Source organism: Rhamphochromis sp. 'chilingali' (genome assembly GCF_963969265.1).
Source record: "Rhamphochromis sp. 'chilingali' genome assembly, chromosome: 10".
Lineage (NCBI taxonomy): Eukaryota > Metazoa > Chordata > Actinopteri > Cichliformes > Cichlidae > Rhamphochromis > Rhamphochromis sp. 'chilingali'.
This window is the reverse complement of record NC_137937.1, coordinates 1,289,362-1,305,402: the sequence shown is the minus strand read 5'-3', so window position 1 is coordinate 1,305,402 and position 16,041 is coordinate 1,289,362. Positions and strand designations below refer to the sequence as shown.

The following is a 16,041-nucleotide window of genomic DNA, read 5'->3' as shown; positions in this document are numbered from 1 at the left end:
CTGCCCGACAGACGGTAGCCTTGGAAACGTGCTCAGCGTCACCAATATTATACAGAAAGCTCCCGTTTGCAAAAAACCGAAGTGCGATACAAATAATATGTACAGAACTGAGAGGATGTCCGCGATGTGTCACATGAGCAATATTAGGCCTGAGGATGTTATTCAAAAAAATTATAGATTGTGCTGGAAAACGGTAACGTTCACACAGGAAATCATCAGGAAATGATAAAATGTCCAAACGCGCTCTAATCACTCTCTCCCGGCGGAGAGCTCTGCGGAGGATTTGGGCTTCAACATCTACTGGCTCTTCAAGGAAGGAGCACGCCATGTCTGACACTTCCTACAGTCAGGTTTCTGACAAAGAGGCGGAGAAGGTCAGGGTTAGTTGAAGTAAACCTGCTAGGGGGCAGGTTAGCTTCACGGAGTGTGTTGTCATAGTAACTCACTCAGAATTAATCTAAACTCGCTTTGTGAAACCGAAAACCCAGAGTTTTCGTTAACTCAGGGTATACTTACTCAGAGTTTGCACTAAACCGGCTTCCTGAAATAGGGCCCTGGTAACGGACTCCACACAAAGACGTAAACACAGCGTGGACCCCACGCATCAGAATCAGCTTTCTCTTTCTCGACTTTCTCACCTGACGGCCCGAACACGGACAGGCCGTCGGGGCTGAAAGCCGGCAGCTCACCGACTCTGATGCGTCGGGTCTGCTCTGTGTTTACGTCTTTTTGTGCTCGATTCTGATGCTGCAGGTTTTATTTCTCTCCAACCAAAATTCACTGAACCAGCAGCAAAAGAAGCAGCAAACTATGTTTCACATTTGATAAATGTCGTCATTAATTCCCTCTGACCTTTGCTGTTTTGCTTCCAGCACACAGCTCTCTCTCTGTACTTCAGGAACAGTTTCCCGTCTCAAATCTCTGTTTTCTGCATTCATTGGCTTATTACCCACCGTCTACCGTTGTTTACAGCGCTGTCTTTTTCTTTTTTGTTAATTAAATGTCCTCGGACAAGAAAGACTCATTTCTGCTGTTCAATACTGAAGAAATTTATACTTTTTAAAATTATGCAAAATTGCAGAATATTTTTAAGGTTATCTGCTATAAAAAGCCAGGTCAGGAAAATCTCCTTCGATTTCTGTTTTATTCTCAGTTACTTTGACACAAAGGCATCTGCTGTGATGTTCAGACCTCTGATGAAGTCTCACAGTGTCAGTTCTGATAAATGATCAGAATTATAATATTTCTGACTATTTGAGGCAAAACTGAATCGAATCGAATGGATTACAGAAATCAGTGACGATACGCAGCCCCAGTGAGCAGCCTAGGCCCGACAGAAGCGGATGTAGCTGTCAGTAATGAGGAAAGATGAAAAGAACAATTGATAACTTATTTGTTAAGGCCTGATCCGTCTGAAATTCATAGCCAGCTCTGACACGGAGCCATCAGCCCCTGAATGCTGAAAAAGCAGCAGTGTATCCAGAAACACATTATATGCTGCGATAAATGTGTCCCCTCCCCCCGCTGCCTTTCAGCAGCAAACAGGTCGTCAGAGGAGCCGATGTGATGATTAAGTTTAACATTGTCTACAATATTGCCGAAGAGCGTCAACGCTCTTTAAACACAAGCACTTTTTCAGTAACGTTGTGTTGACAAGATTGTTAGTTAATCATTTACAAATCAGTGTTGTCTGTATAGACAGCAATTCCCCCCCCCAAAAAGTGCACATGTAAAACTGCGGTGTTAAGCGATGCGGTTGAAAAATTTGGGTGCGCCTAACGTTGGTGCTGGTGCGCCTTGCAACCGTGGCAAAAAGAGTTAGTCTAGAGCTTTGCCTAAGCAACCAAAGACGTTAGTAATCTTTTGTGTGTCACGTCATCAGTCACTCAGGTGTCTCGTTGTCCTTCACACAGCTGCTTCCATGCTTTGTCGGTTATGAACAGCTCTCTTAAGGTCCACTACAGCATTTCACCCAGCTTGAGGTGGGACTGGGCCATTGCAACACCTTCACATTTGCTTTGTCACATTTTACTCTAGAATACTTTGGTATACCGAGGAGTTTACTCAATGATTGCAAGGTGCCCAGGTCTTGTTGCTGCACAAGAAGCCAACGAGTTAGTTCAGATGCAGTTTTGCAAAGCTAAGCCATGCTGGTATATTCTTTTTAGGCTCTTTTTCTCAGAAACAAATGCAAAGATGCCATACTTGTTCCATGTTTTTTCTTACTGTATCATATTTAACGTGGCTAACTGAGGCACGTGGAGTCTGAGTGTAGCTCTGAGTATTGCAAGAGCTGGAATGAATTTGCTGAGACATCCACTGAGACGAGACGACAGGAAACTGCCATGAATGTTTTCCACTTGTGAAAAGTCTTTGTCACTGTAGAATGATGGATTTGAAACTGTTTGGAAATGCTCTTATGAGCCTTGTGGGCAATAATTGCTTTTTAGGTAACTGCTGATGTCTTTTCTCCATGGCAGTGAAGATACTAGATAACTGAGTGCTCCAGATCCACAAACTGCTAAAACTTTTCCTTTTCTAGAGGTGATCAAATCTACTGATAATCAATAATCACTGATTATGCTCATGCAGGATAAATAGGTGTATTTACCCACTTAATTCCTACAGGAAACAGTAGTTAATTTTTCACACATGCTTCTGCGTTTGGGCTGAATTTATATTAAGTGAATAATGATGTTGGAACATGTCATGGTTTGTTGTTCCTCTGAGGTTATATTTACCTCATTTTAAAATGTGATGACGGATCATTTCGGGTTGCTGTAGCTCAGGAGGTGGTGCAGGTCATCTACTAATTGAAATGTTCATGGTTCAATCGCTGGCTGTCTGCCGAATATCGTTGGGCGAGATACTAGCCCCGAGCTGCTCTCCGGGGAATCCACCGAGTATGAATGTGTGCGATTGTTAGATCGAACACAACCCCCAGAAAGAAGTGCTTGTACAAATGGATGAATGAGGCAAGTTGTATAAAGCGCTGTGAGTGCTGGGATAAAGTAGAAAAGTGCTATATAGGAATGAGTTAATTTACCATTAAATTTTGGTAATAAACAAGAATAATCTGCTCAAAATACTGTGATTCTGAGCTGAGAGTCGAAACACGACTGAGCCCACAAAGTGAAACCTACGTAACTTAATTCTACATAAACGAGGGTTTTTTTCATACATGGGTTTGGTGTAGAAAATGTAACTAGACATCGGCAGTGCCCTGTGGTGAAACTCGGGGTACTAGTAGCAGATACAGGTATGTTCAGAGGTTTACATACAGCCATCATGTGCATGAACGTTACATTTATTTTGGGCCTTTAAAGTTTAAAAAAAATAAGAATGAGGTGAAAAAGTTTGAATTTGTTTTGGATTTTCTCTCATCCATGCTGGGTCAAAAGTATACGTACATGCAGGCTCTCTCACTCTCTATACATAATGTTTAATAACTTATGCTGATTATAGATTATAGATTAATAGTATTCAGATTGATTGATCAATACTCACAAATTTAAAGGAACTCACTAAAGCGCAAAGGACTGTAGATTTACACACCATCTTACAATGCTGTGATGGCAGACATTCCCCAACTCTGTGAATGGTACTCATGGTCACTGATCAATGGTTGTTGATTAGCGGTCATGGCAATTTGCATACTAATGGTCATAAGCTGACCTCCCAGCCCAGTGTTCATTCAGTGCTGCTGGTGTCAGTCACTGTGCAAATGTCCTGTTTCTAAGGTTGGAAACCTGCAGTCAGCTGAGACTGAAGAAGTCACCTGATGATGACGAAACGTTTCTCCCACTGAAAACTCTGCGGCCAGACTTTTTGGGATTTCTTTAGCTGGATGATTGAGCATGAAGACAGACAACATCAAGTAATGTTTCATCTACTTCTGGAATAGCTTTCCTCAGCATGTTTGGGCCTAGCATAGGTCCATGCCAGGAAAGCAACCAATTTAAATGAACTTGACTAATTGTGGCAAGAAGAGTGATCAAATATTCAGCTGGAATTTCACCAGAGGTTTGTTGATGGCTACCAAAAGCATCTAGTGACCCACAATGTCATGAAAGTATGTAAACTTTTGCCCACAACTGTGTCTGGATGTGACTCATGTGTAAGATTGGAAATAAGATTTTTACTGTGCAAAACAAACATCATTCCTCTAATTTAACAATGAGGAAACTGATTTAGTTTCATGAACTAAGCGGCAATACACGTTACTATATATTGTGTTTCAAAATATCAACAGTAAACCATGAAGAAACTCTGCAGACTCTGGGGCACGACTAGGTACTGAAAATGTATCTGGTGTGAACATCTTTTTATTGTAATAATAAAAGCCTACATACACATGGATAATATTGGTTTTTGTGTTGCAGCTAGATGAGTTTGAGCAACAGAACAATCTTAACAACTCACTACAATTCATCAGCTATACAGGATGAGGTCCGGGCTGGGCTGAGGGAGTTGATCTGTGAGGTCAGTTTGTGGGTTAAATGTAAACAGGCTGCTCCTGGGCGGTCAGCAGGCGATACATAGCAGCAGGCATGGTCTTCATATGAATCTAAAGCAGACAGAACAGAACAAAGTAATCATCATGGAATTCTGATATAAAGGTTCTTATTTATATCATTACATATCTAATGGTATAATGGTATGTAATAGAAATTCGGGTAGGAAAGGGTGCCCAAGAATCAGAGATGCCTGAAGCCCTGAAACGATTGTCAAGAACCGTGCAGAAGTAATAAAAGGGGCTACATCCTGACATCAAGCCACTCGTGGACCACAAACAACATCAGACTACGGAGTGGTAAATGGACTGGTTCTTATATAGCACATTTCTACTCTGAGCAAAGCGCTTTATACAACTAATTCATTCACCCAATTACTTCCCATTCACACAGGCACTTATTCTACACTGTTAAGTGCTCACTGTCTAACATTCATACGCATTCACATTCCGATGGATGCATCGGAGAGCAACATAGGGTTAATATCTTGCCCAAGGATATTTGGCTGGTGGAGCCTGGGATCGAACCTTCCAGTTAGCAGCTGACCTGCTCCACCACCTGAGCTACAGCCACCCCACAAAGACTGTTGTTCAATTGTCCAAAGTCCTCTTTTCAGATAAAATTAAATTTTGGATTTTAATTGGAAGTCAAGGTTGTAAAAAAGGCACATGAAAGTCCCACCCACAGTGTCCTAAAGCTACTGTCAAATGGCACTGTTGTTGACCGTGACCACATGGGGTCTTGGAGTAAAAGGAATAGGAGAAACACCTGACCCAACGATACAGACCAGCTGAAGGCTGCTATCAGAGCAACATGGGCCTCATTAACAACCTCATAAACCACCATAAGTTGGTCAACAACAACACCTACACCAGAATGCTGTTTATAGACTTCAGTTTAGCGTTCAATACAATCCACCCCTCACAACTCATCAGGAAACTGACAGACCTGGGCATCAGTTCCCTCATCTGCAAATGGTTACTGGACTTCCTGACCAACCGCCCCCAACATGTCCGGTTGGATAACCGCTGTTCATCTACAATCACGATGAACACCGGTGTACCACAAGGCTGTGTGATGAGCCCTTTCCTCTACTCCCTCTTCACCCACGACTGCAGACCTGCTGATGGTTCCAACACCATCATTAAGTTTGCAGATGACACCATGGTGATTGGCCTCATCAGTGACAACGATGAGGCCGCCTACAGGGAGGAGGTGGATCGTCTGGCTGAGTGGTGCGACAGAAACAACCTGCTGCTTAACACCGAGAAGACCAAGGAGCTCATCGTGGACTACAGGAGGAATGCTGACCCACATCCACCCATCCACATTAAGGGGACGGCTGTGGAGCGTGTGAGCAGCTTCAAGTTCCTGGGAGTCCACATCTCCGAGGATCTCACCTGGACGACCAACTGCTCCAAGCTGGTCAAGAAGGCTCACCAGCGCCTCTTCTTCTTGAGGACTCTGAGGAAGAACCACCTGTCCTCAGACATCCTGGTGACTTCTATCGTTGCACCATCGAGAGCATCCTGACCAACTGTATAACAGTCTGGTACGGGAACTGCTCTGCCTCGGACCGGAAGGCGTTGCAGAGGGTCGTGAAAACTGCCCAGCGCATCGCCGGAGCACCACTTCCTGCCATAAAAGACATCTACAGGAAGCGGTGTCTGAAAAGGGCTGGGAAAATCATCAAAGACCCCAGTCACCCATCACATGGACTCTTCACCCTCCTGCCCTCTGGGAGGCGCTACAGGAGCCTCCGGACTAAGACCACCAGGTACCAGAACAGCTTCTTCCCCACAGCTGTCAGACTCCTGAACTCTGCCTCCTGACATCTGACCCACGTTAACACATGGACTGGACATACACACACTCACAATGGACAACTGTACCCTCAAACACAATAATAACATGGACTGAACCATCACTCACAACCACCAGCACTTTATATACCTCTGTAGAAATTATCCACATATCTCACTGATCTTAACTGCACTACTGTAAATGCTGTATAGACAATCATACTGTACAACACGATAATTATAATTCTACAACTGTTTATAACTTGCATATTTCATATTTCTGTATAGTTTTCATGTTTATATCCTGTTCATAGCCTGTACATACTTATAGTTATAGCATATTCATAACATACTTCATACCGTGTACATTATAACATACCGTAATAGACCCATTTCTGTAATATACTTACATATCTATATTATTGCTAATATATATTGTAATATATCTATATCATGGCTAAAGCACTTCTGGATCGATGCAAACTGCATTTTGTTGCCTTGTAAGTACATGTCACAAGTGTGACATGTGCAATGACAATAAAGTTGAATTCTATTCTATTCTATTCGAATGCATCTAATGCATCACTCTGTAGCGTTCACTTACATCTGTAACTAAAAACAGACCTGCAATAGAACCGTATCTAGGAGCAGCGTTGTGGGCTCAAATTGCTCTCATAAATATTTTGTACTTTTAAATCAAATGCTTAGTTGTGAAGTTTTGTAACCTTGAAAACCAAAATATCTGAATTTTTGATGTTTGTGCATCGATTGATGAGAATTTGTGTTTGTAAAAAAATATTTACACAAGTTAGTTTTTTCCCGTTAAGGTCTGGTTACAGATACAAAGCAAAAAAAGAGCAGCTGTGTCCCAAAACCGCATCCTTTGGAGGACCCGGCCTTCGCGGTCTATGTGGGCCGCGTCCTTCGAAGGCCGGAAGTGCGAGGCTGTGAAATTGGATGGTCTAGCCTTCAGATTTGCGTCACCGCTGTCTCGGAGGAGTTTAATAACAGGACACTGGCGTAAATTCTCGACCATCTCACACTTCTGTTTAATCAGTTAATCAGAAAACGATGTGCTGGAAGTTTGCTGCTTTTGCCAGCTCTAGTGACCCTTGACCTCCTGGTCAGCTATCGAGCTGGTGGGTAACAACGTCTCCGAAAACGTTGCAGGACTTTGGCAAATATGTGATATCTTAATAAACCGAGCAGATATTTGAAGTTTACACAGCTACATTCTCAAAATATGTTAAAAGTTTAATAAGAGTAATATTAAAACTAAGGAGCTGCCGCCATTGTTGGAATCCTGAATCCTGCAACACGTTCTCACTCCAAAAGCGTAATATTTTATGCTAGGTGACAAATCGTCAACATATTACGCTTCCAGGCACCCGACACATCCCTAAATGACGAGATCAGAAAAATGAGGAAACATGAGAACCATTTGGAATCTACACGTTCATTCATTTTACTTCAATCACTTTGGAAAACACTATTTGAAGTCATTAAAGTGCTTGTTAAGGTTACGGATAAGGTTAGGGTTTGACCCAATTTGACCCATTCCAGTTTTTGTGTTGACCAAAGTACTGAAGGTTTATGACTTTTCCTTATCTGGGGTCATGAACTGGTGTGTAAAATATGGACACTTTGGTCCTGGGATGTCTTTGCAGTGTTTGTATACAAAGATGATGTTGCAGGTCATTTTGACCCGCACACTTTTATGCAAGTAAAAAGCTGTTCAGATCCAAAATAAACATTTGTCTTTGATGTACTTTGTTTTGACTGCCTCTGAATATACATCAGACCCAGGTGTGTATGTGAGAAACTTTCTCTCCCCTGTTCTTGTCACTGTTCTCGTGTCATTTCAACACACCTAAAATGAGCTCCTGAAGGATGACGACTGAAGAAGCTTTATCACTGCTTTTGAACTGGGATAGTGATGAAGAAGAAGGTGTTTCAGAGACAGAGGATCTTTCAAGACAAAGACTACAACTCGCTCCAAAGGAGGAGTAGACAATCTTGACAAAGTCACAGCAACATACAGCTGCCAGTGCAACACAGCTCGTTGGCCCTTGGTAATTTTCTACAACATTTTGGATGTGTCAGCTTACAATGCCTATGTCCTGTGGACTGAAATCAACCAACACTGGAATGCCAGCGTATTGTACCGACGTCGGCTTTTCCTGGAAGAACTGGGCAAAAGTCTTGTCACTCCCAAGACCCAGAGGCGAGTCAGACCAGCTCGATCTCCAGCAGCAGCAGCTGTCATTGATAAGGTCAAGTGTGCAGTGGATCCAGTGGATACAGGTGTAAAGAAACAGGAAAGATGCCAGGTCTGTTTAGGTGGACGGCCTTGTCTTGGTAGGTTTACAGTTGTGCCATACTCCTTCCCTTTCTGAATGATGGCTTGAACAGTGCTCCGTGGGATGTTCAAGGCTTGGGAAATCTTTTTGTAGCCTAAGCCTGCTTTAAATGTCTCAATAACTTTATCCCTGACCTGTCTGCTGTGTTCAGGTGAAGCAATGAGTTGTTGGCGCTGTCACTTGGTGTTCGCTCGCTCTGTGGTAGAGTATCACTTCCTGTTCCTGCTCAAACACAGTGGTGTTTCTGAGTAGCTTATCTGCTTAGCAATTTAATTAAAAACTTTTAAATACATTCTTCTTTCATAGTATAATCTTCACGTGCTTCATCCGAAGCACACTTTCTGAGTACTCACTACCTAATTTATAGCCAAAGTATTCACTCACTGTCTCTGTACTGTTTCGCTAGCTTAGCTTAGCTCGTAGCCGACTCGTTAGCACCATGGCTACTTCACCTGTCCCTCCTACACTTTCTTGCTCATTGTGTCAGATGTTTAGTTACTCCTCGGCCTCCTTTAGCAGTAATGATATCTCTAACAAATGTAGCATATTTGCAGCGCTGGAGGCCAGGATTACTGAATTGGAGACTCGGCTTCGCACCCTTCATTCACCCGTAGCTAGCCAGGCCCCTGTAGCTGGTGCAGCCGAAGATAGCGTAGGCCCCGCTAGCTGTTCCCCGGCAGATCCCAAGCAGCTGGGGAAAGAGGGCGGCTGGGTCACGGTGAGGAGGAAGCATAGTCCTAAACAGAAGCCCCAGGTACACCACCAACCCGTTCATGTGTCTAACCGTTTTTCCCCACTCGGCGACACACCCGCCGGGGGTCAAACTCTGGTAATTGGCGATTCTGTTCTCAGACATGTGAAGCTAGAGACACCGGCAACCATAGTCAATTGTCTTCCAGGGGCCAGAGCAGGTGACATTGAAGGAAATTTAAAACTGCTGGCTAAGGGTAAACGTAAATTCAGTAAAATCATAATTCACGTCGGCAGTAATGACACCCGGTTACGCCAATCGGAGGTCACTAAAATCACTATTGAATCGGTGTGCAACTTTGCCAAAACAATGTCGGACTCTGTAGTTTTCTCTGGCCCCCTCCCCAATCAGACCAGGAGTGACATGTTTAGCCGCATGTTCTCCTTAAATTGCTGGCTGTCTGAGTGGTGTCCCAGAAACGATGTGGGCTTCATAGATAATTGGCAAACCTTCTGGAGGAAACCTGGTCTTGTTAGGAGAGACGGCATCCATCCCACTTTGGATGGAGCAGCTCTCATTTCTAGAAATATGGACAAATTTATTAAACCCCCCATAATATGACTATCCAGAGTTGGGACCAGGAAGCAGAGTTGCAGTCTTACACGCCTCTCTGCAGCTTCTCTCCTCCTGCTACCCCCCCAAAAACCCATCTCCATAGAGACTGTGTCAGCTCCCAAACAGACAAAAAACAAACTAAAAACCAGAAACAAACAACTTAAACATAAACAATTACAAAGAAAGAACAATAAAGTATCCACATCTGAACCAAAGAGTAAAACAGTGAAATGTGGATTATTAAATATTAGGTCTCTCTCCTCCAAGTCTCTGTTAGTACATGACTTAATAATTGATCAACAAATTGATTTACTCTGCCTCACAGAAACCTGGTTGCAGCAGGATGATTATGTTAGTTTAAATGAATCAACACCCCTGAGTCATTCTAACTACCAGAAATCTGCCGAGGGGCAGGTGTGGCAGCCATTTTTCACACCAGCCTATTAATTAATGAAAGACCAAGACAGACTTTTAATTCATTTGAAAGCCTGATGCTTAACCTTGTCCACCCCAGCTGTAAAACTCAGAAACCAGTCTTACTTGTTATCATCTATCGTCCACCTGGGCCTTACACAGAGTTTCTGTCTGATTTCTCAGACTTTATATCTAATTTAGTTCTGAGCTCAGATAAAATAATTATTGTGGGTGATTTTAACATCCATGTAGATGCTAAAAATGACAGCCTCAACATGGCATTTAATCTGTTATTAGACTCAATTGGCTTCTCTCAAAATGTAAAAGAACCCACCCACCACTTTAATCACACTCTAGATCTTGTTTTAACATATGGCATAGAAACTGAACATTTAACAGTGTTTCCTGAAAACCCTCTCCTGTCTGATCATTTCCTGATAACATTTACATTTACAATAATTGATTACACAGCGGTGAAGAGTAGACTTTATCACAGTAGATGTCTTTCTGAAAGTGCTGTAACTAAGTTTAAGAATATAGTCCACCCCCTGTTATCATCTTCAATGCCCTGTACCAACACAGAGCAGAGCAGCTATCTGAACGCTACCCCAACAGAGGTCGATTATCTTGTTAATAATTTCACCTCCTCACTACGTACGACTCTGGATACTGTAGCTCCTGTGAAAACTAAGGTCTCTAATCAGAAGTACCTGACTCCGTGGTATAATTCTCAAACACGTACCCTAAAGCAGATGACTCGTAATCTGGAGAGGAAATGGCGTGTCACAAATCTAGAGGATCATCATTTAGCCTGGAGAAATAGTTTGCTGCTTTATAAGAAAGCCCTCCGCAAAGCCAGAACATCTTACTATTCATCACTGATTGAAGAAAATAAGAACAACCCCAGGTTTCTCTTCAGCACTGTAGCCAGGCTGACAAAGAGTCAGAGCTCTTTTGAGCCAACCATCCCTTTAACGTTAACTAGTAATGACTTCATGAACTTCTTCACAAATAAAATTTTTATCATTAGAGAAAAAATTACCAATAATCATCCCACAGATGTAATATTATCTACAGCTACTCTTAGTACCATTGATGTTAAGTTAGACTCTTTTTCTCTAATTGATCTTTCTGAGTTAACTTCAATAATTACTTCCTCCAAACCATCAACGTGTCTTTTAGACCCCATTCCTACAAAACTGCTCAAAGAAGTCCTGCCATTAATTAATTCTTCGATCTTAAATATGATCAACCTATCTCTAATGATCAGCTATGTACCACAGGCCTTCAAGCTGGCTGTAGTTAAACCTTTACTCAAAAAGCATCTCTAGACAGGCAGAGCCTTCAGTTTTCAGGCCCCTCTTCTGTGGAACCAGCTTCCAGTTTGGATTCAGGAGACAGACACTATCTCTACTTTCAAGATTAGGCTTCAAACTTTCCTTTTTGCTAAAGCATATAGTTAGGGCTGGACCAGGTGACCCTGAATCCTCCCTTAGTTATGCTGCAATAGATGTAGGCTGCCGGGGGATTCCCATGATGCATTGAGTTTTTCCTTTCCAGTCACCTTTCTCACTCACTATGTATTAACAGACCTCTCTGCATTGAATCATATCTGTTATTAACCTCTGTCTCTCTTCCACAGCATGTCTTTATCCTGTCTTCCTTCTCTTACCCCAACCGGTCGCAGCAGATGGCCCCGCCCCTCCCTGAGCTTGGTTCTGCCGGAGGTTTCTTCCTGTTAAAAGGGAGTTTTTCCTTCCCACTGTCGCCAAAGTGCTTGCTCATAGGGGGTCATATGATTGTTGGGTTTTTCTCTGTATCTATGAAGCGCCTTGAGGCGACTTTTGTTGTGATTTGGCGCTATATAAATAAAACTGAATTGAATTGAATTGAATTGAATTGAATTCTTTGGGCTTCATGGTGTTGTTGCTCCCAATATTCTCTTAGACAACCTCTGAGGCCGTCACAGAGCAGCTGTATTTGTACTGACATTAGATTACACACAGGTGCACTCTATTTAGTCATTAGCACTCATCAGGCAACGTCTATGGGCAACTGACTGCACTCAGACCAAAGGGGCTGAATAATTACGCACACCCCACTTTGCAGTTATTGATTTGTAACAAATGTTTGGAATCATGTATGATTTTCCTTCCACTTCTCACGTGTGCACCACTTTGTGTTGGTCTTTCACGTGGAAGTCCAATAACATTGATTCATGTTTGTGGCTGTAATGTGACAAAAAAAAAAAAAGTTCAAGGGGGCCGAATACTTTTGCAAGCCACTGTAGATCATGGAAAGGGAATACCCTTCAATGGTATCCCCTCATGCCTGTGCCCTCTTTCAACAGGACAATGTGCCCTGAGACAAAGCAAAACTGGTTCAGGAATGAGCACAACAGTGAGTCTGAGGTGTTCACTGGCTTCCAAATTCCCCACATTTGACCCCAATCAAGCATCTTTGGGAGGTGCTGGGCAATCCAGTCTGATGCATGGAGGCACCCACCTAGCAGCTTAAAGGACTTAAAGAATCTATTCACTTCAGTTTTATTCAATTTTATTTATTTATACAGTGCTGAATTACAACAACAGTTGGGGTGCTTTATGTTGTAAGGTAGACCCTAAAATAACAGAGAAAAACCCAACAATCATATGACCCCCTGTGAGCAAGCACTGTGGTGACAGTGGGAAGGAAAAACTCCCTTTTAACAGGAAGAGTCTGCCATGACCGGTTGTGGTGAGCGAAGGAAGTCAGGATTAAAGACATGCTGTGGCAGAGAGCCAGAGATTAATAATAAGTTATTATTCAATGCAGAGTGGTGTATAACATCTTGGTGCCAGATACTCCATGGCTCAATGGGTGAGAGTTGTTTTGGTAGCAACAGGGGGACTAAAATAATATTAGGCAGGTTGTCATAATGTTATGCCTGATCAGTGTATATAAAGCTTTTTCCCACATACTGATAAAGTACTCTATCCTATAGATGTAAGTGCTGTGTGCACCTTGGATTCATACCTATGATCGATTTAGAATAACCAGTTAACTTTACATGCATGTCGTTGGACCAGGAAGGAAGCCGGAGTACCTATAGGGTGGCTGTAGGAGGCAGAGCAGGTCACCAACTGATCGGAAGGTTGGTGGTTCGATCCCTGGCAGTCTGCATGCCAAGTATTCTTGGGCAAGACACTAACCCCAACTTGCTCTCCGATGCATCCATCGGAGTATGAGTGTACTTAGAAAGCACTGAGTGTAGATTGGGTGAATGAGGCATGTTATATAGAGAGTTTTGAGTACTCCAGGAGAGTAGAAAAGCGCTATATAAGAATCAGTCCATTTACCATAGTACCCAGAGGAAACCCACAAATGCACCACCCAGAAAGGCCTTAGGCACAATAGACTGCAGTGTTTCACTTTTAACTGTTGTGCATCGAAAGATCCTGATTTCCTTGTTATGTATAATGTGATGCAATGTCTTACCTCTCCCACAGCACTGGACAGGATGTGGACAATTTTTTCATGGGGCGTGGCCACCACACTCTGGCTGTTGATCTCGATGATGCGGTGACCAACTCTGACCCCGCCCCGTTCGGCAATGCCCCCACGCATTAGGCTGCAAATCTGTTGAAGAGATGTCACTTTTTCTTTAAAAATAACAAATAAAATCACTCAAGAAATGTAACAAAATTGCAGTTATCATGTAACAGAGCAGACACTACTCACAATGCCATTCTGGACACTGAAACCCAGCTGGTAGCGCAGGTCTGGCCGTCTGATGAGTACAGTAGTCACTGGGGGACATCTCACAATATTCAGCTTGATATGAGACTGGTTCTTCAGACCCTACAGGAAAGAGAAGCAGGAAAGAGCAAGTATTGGGATGAATTAAATTCAGCAGCAAATAATGTATGTATACATATTATACATAATATGCACACACACACACACACACACACACACACACACACACACACACACACACACACACACACACACACACACACACACATATGTGGTAGCAAGCGCTCTCTCCTATGCAGTGGTCACTGCAGGGCAGCTTAAATAATGGGAAAAAGGCAGCGATTTCGAGCATTTGTCCCATACAGGACACCGTAGTTCAAGCTTCTCATTCGTCCAGGCACCATCTTGGCTCAGTGTTTACTGTGTTTGCTTTGCAAGGCCCAGCAGCAGACTCGGAGTGGTTTATGCCCCAGTGTGTAAATGGTGCGGTCCAAGCCACAAATTGAACGCTTGTGTTCGATCACACAACACAGAGTCCTGCACTGGTAGTTTTACATATACACACACTAATATATATATATATATATATATATATTTTAGGGGTGCAACGATATTCGTATCGATATTGAACCGTTCGATACAGTGCTTTCGGTTCGGTACGCATATGTATCGAACAATACAACATTTGTAATTTATTTTATCAACTTTCCTTCTGACGATGCTGTCTGTGTGGAGCGCTCAGTGAATCTGCGTTCGACTACTCCGCCTAGGCTCGACAGTGCAGCCTAGGCGGAGTAGTCGAACGCAGATTCACTGAGCGCTCAACACAGACAGCATCGTCAGAAGGAAGAGCGCAGGGCAAGCTAGCGAGACAGAAGTTAAGCTCTCCTTACAACATGGACCTCCCCACCCTCATTCAGATCTGGCGTTTGGAACTATTTTGGTTTTCATGTGAAGTATGACCCTGAAGGTAAGCGAGTCATGGACTAAAGTAAAACAGTATGTTGGATGTGCCACGCAATGCTCAATTACATGGGTGGGAACTAGTGTGTTAGCGCAGTTAGCTCGTTAATGTGTTGGCCGTCTAGCCCCATGCACGGGGCGATCGGCGGTAGCTCGTTAACAGAGATTCGCCGTGTTGTGGCGTTAACGTCATTTCAACGAGATTAACCTGAAAGCACTAGTGGGAACACAACGAATATGACTGCACATTTACGCCGACATCATCCTAGTGCAAAGACAAAAACAACAAGCATGCTACTAACTTTAGCCGAGTCATTTAGACAGCTGTTAGCACATGATTCTCCTTATGTGTTTAATATGCTGCTGAGAATATAGCCCAGAAGAAGCGGATAGTATAGCTTTTATTTTGGAAAGAGACATTTCTCTGTAATAAACTCTCTTTTCCAAAGATGAGTGATTCCTCAATCAGATACAGGGCTCGCAATATCGCTAGCCCGACGTCCCGGGGCTAGCGATTTTTTCAGTCGGGCTACCAAAATCTATCTCTTCCCTGCCCGTCGGGCTATTGTAGGAAGGAAAAATATATGTCAATGCTTTTGCATTCTTTCAGAAATGTAGCTGGGTAATTATGTCATTGGCATCGGTGAGCCACTGTCAATATGTGACATATTGAAGTCGCGTTTGAATTTGCGCTTGTTTTTTTGCTTTCACTTTGCAATCGCGTGAACTGTGTATAGAGAGCGACAGCACTGATCTGTGAGTGATGATAATTTGTGCACCAATTCCTCTGACGTTGTCTTATTAATCGTTAGCTTACTATGCAAACATGACAAGTGAAATCTCCCGCAGCTTAAACATGTGAGAGGTTGATCGCGCAGAGAATCGCTGAGCTTATGTGAGTGCGTGTGTAAAAGCAGCAGGATATATATTTTAGTTCTGCTGAG

At 43.0% G+C, this 16,041-nt stretch overlaps 1 protein-coding gene across 4 annotated transcripts in view; it reads right to left on the bottom strand.

Annotated features, from left to right (window-relative positions):
- Positions 1 to 16,041, bottom strand: part of apba1a (amyloid beta (A4) precursor protein-binding, family A, member 1a) — a 230,211-nt gene continuing 214,170 nt past the window's right edge. For all 4 annotated transcript variants that reach the window (XM_080894921.1, XM_080894922.1, XM_080894920.1 and 1 more), the window contains 3 exons: positions 14,117 to 14,236; positions 13,874 to 14,014; positions 1 to 4,567 (listed from right to left, as the gene is read on the bottom strand). In XM_080894921.1, the coding sequence (XP_080751047.1) occupies positions 4,496 to 4,567; positions 13,874 to 14,014; positions 14,117 to 14,236 (333 nt within the window). In that variant the 3' untranslated portion in view covers positions 1 to 4,495. The remainder of the gene's footprint in view (positions 4,568 to 13,873; positions 14,015 to 14,116; positions 14,237 to 16,041) is intronic.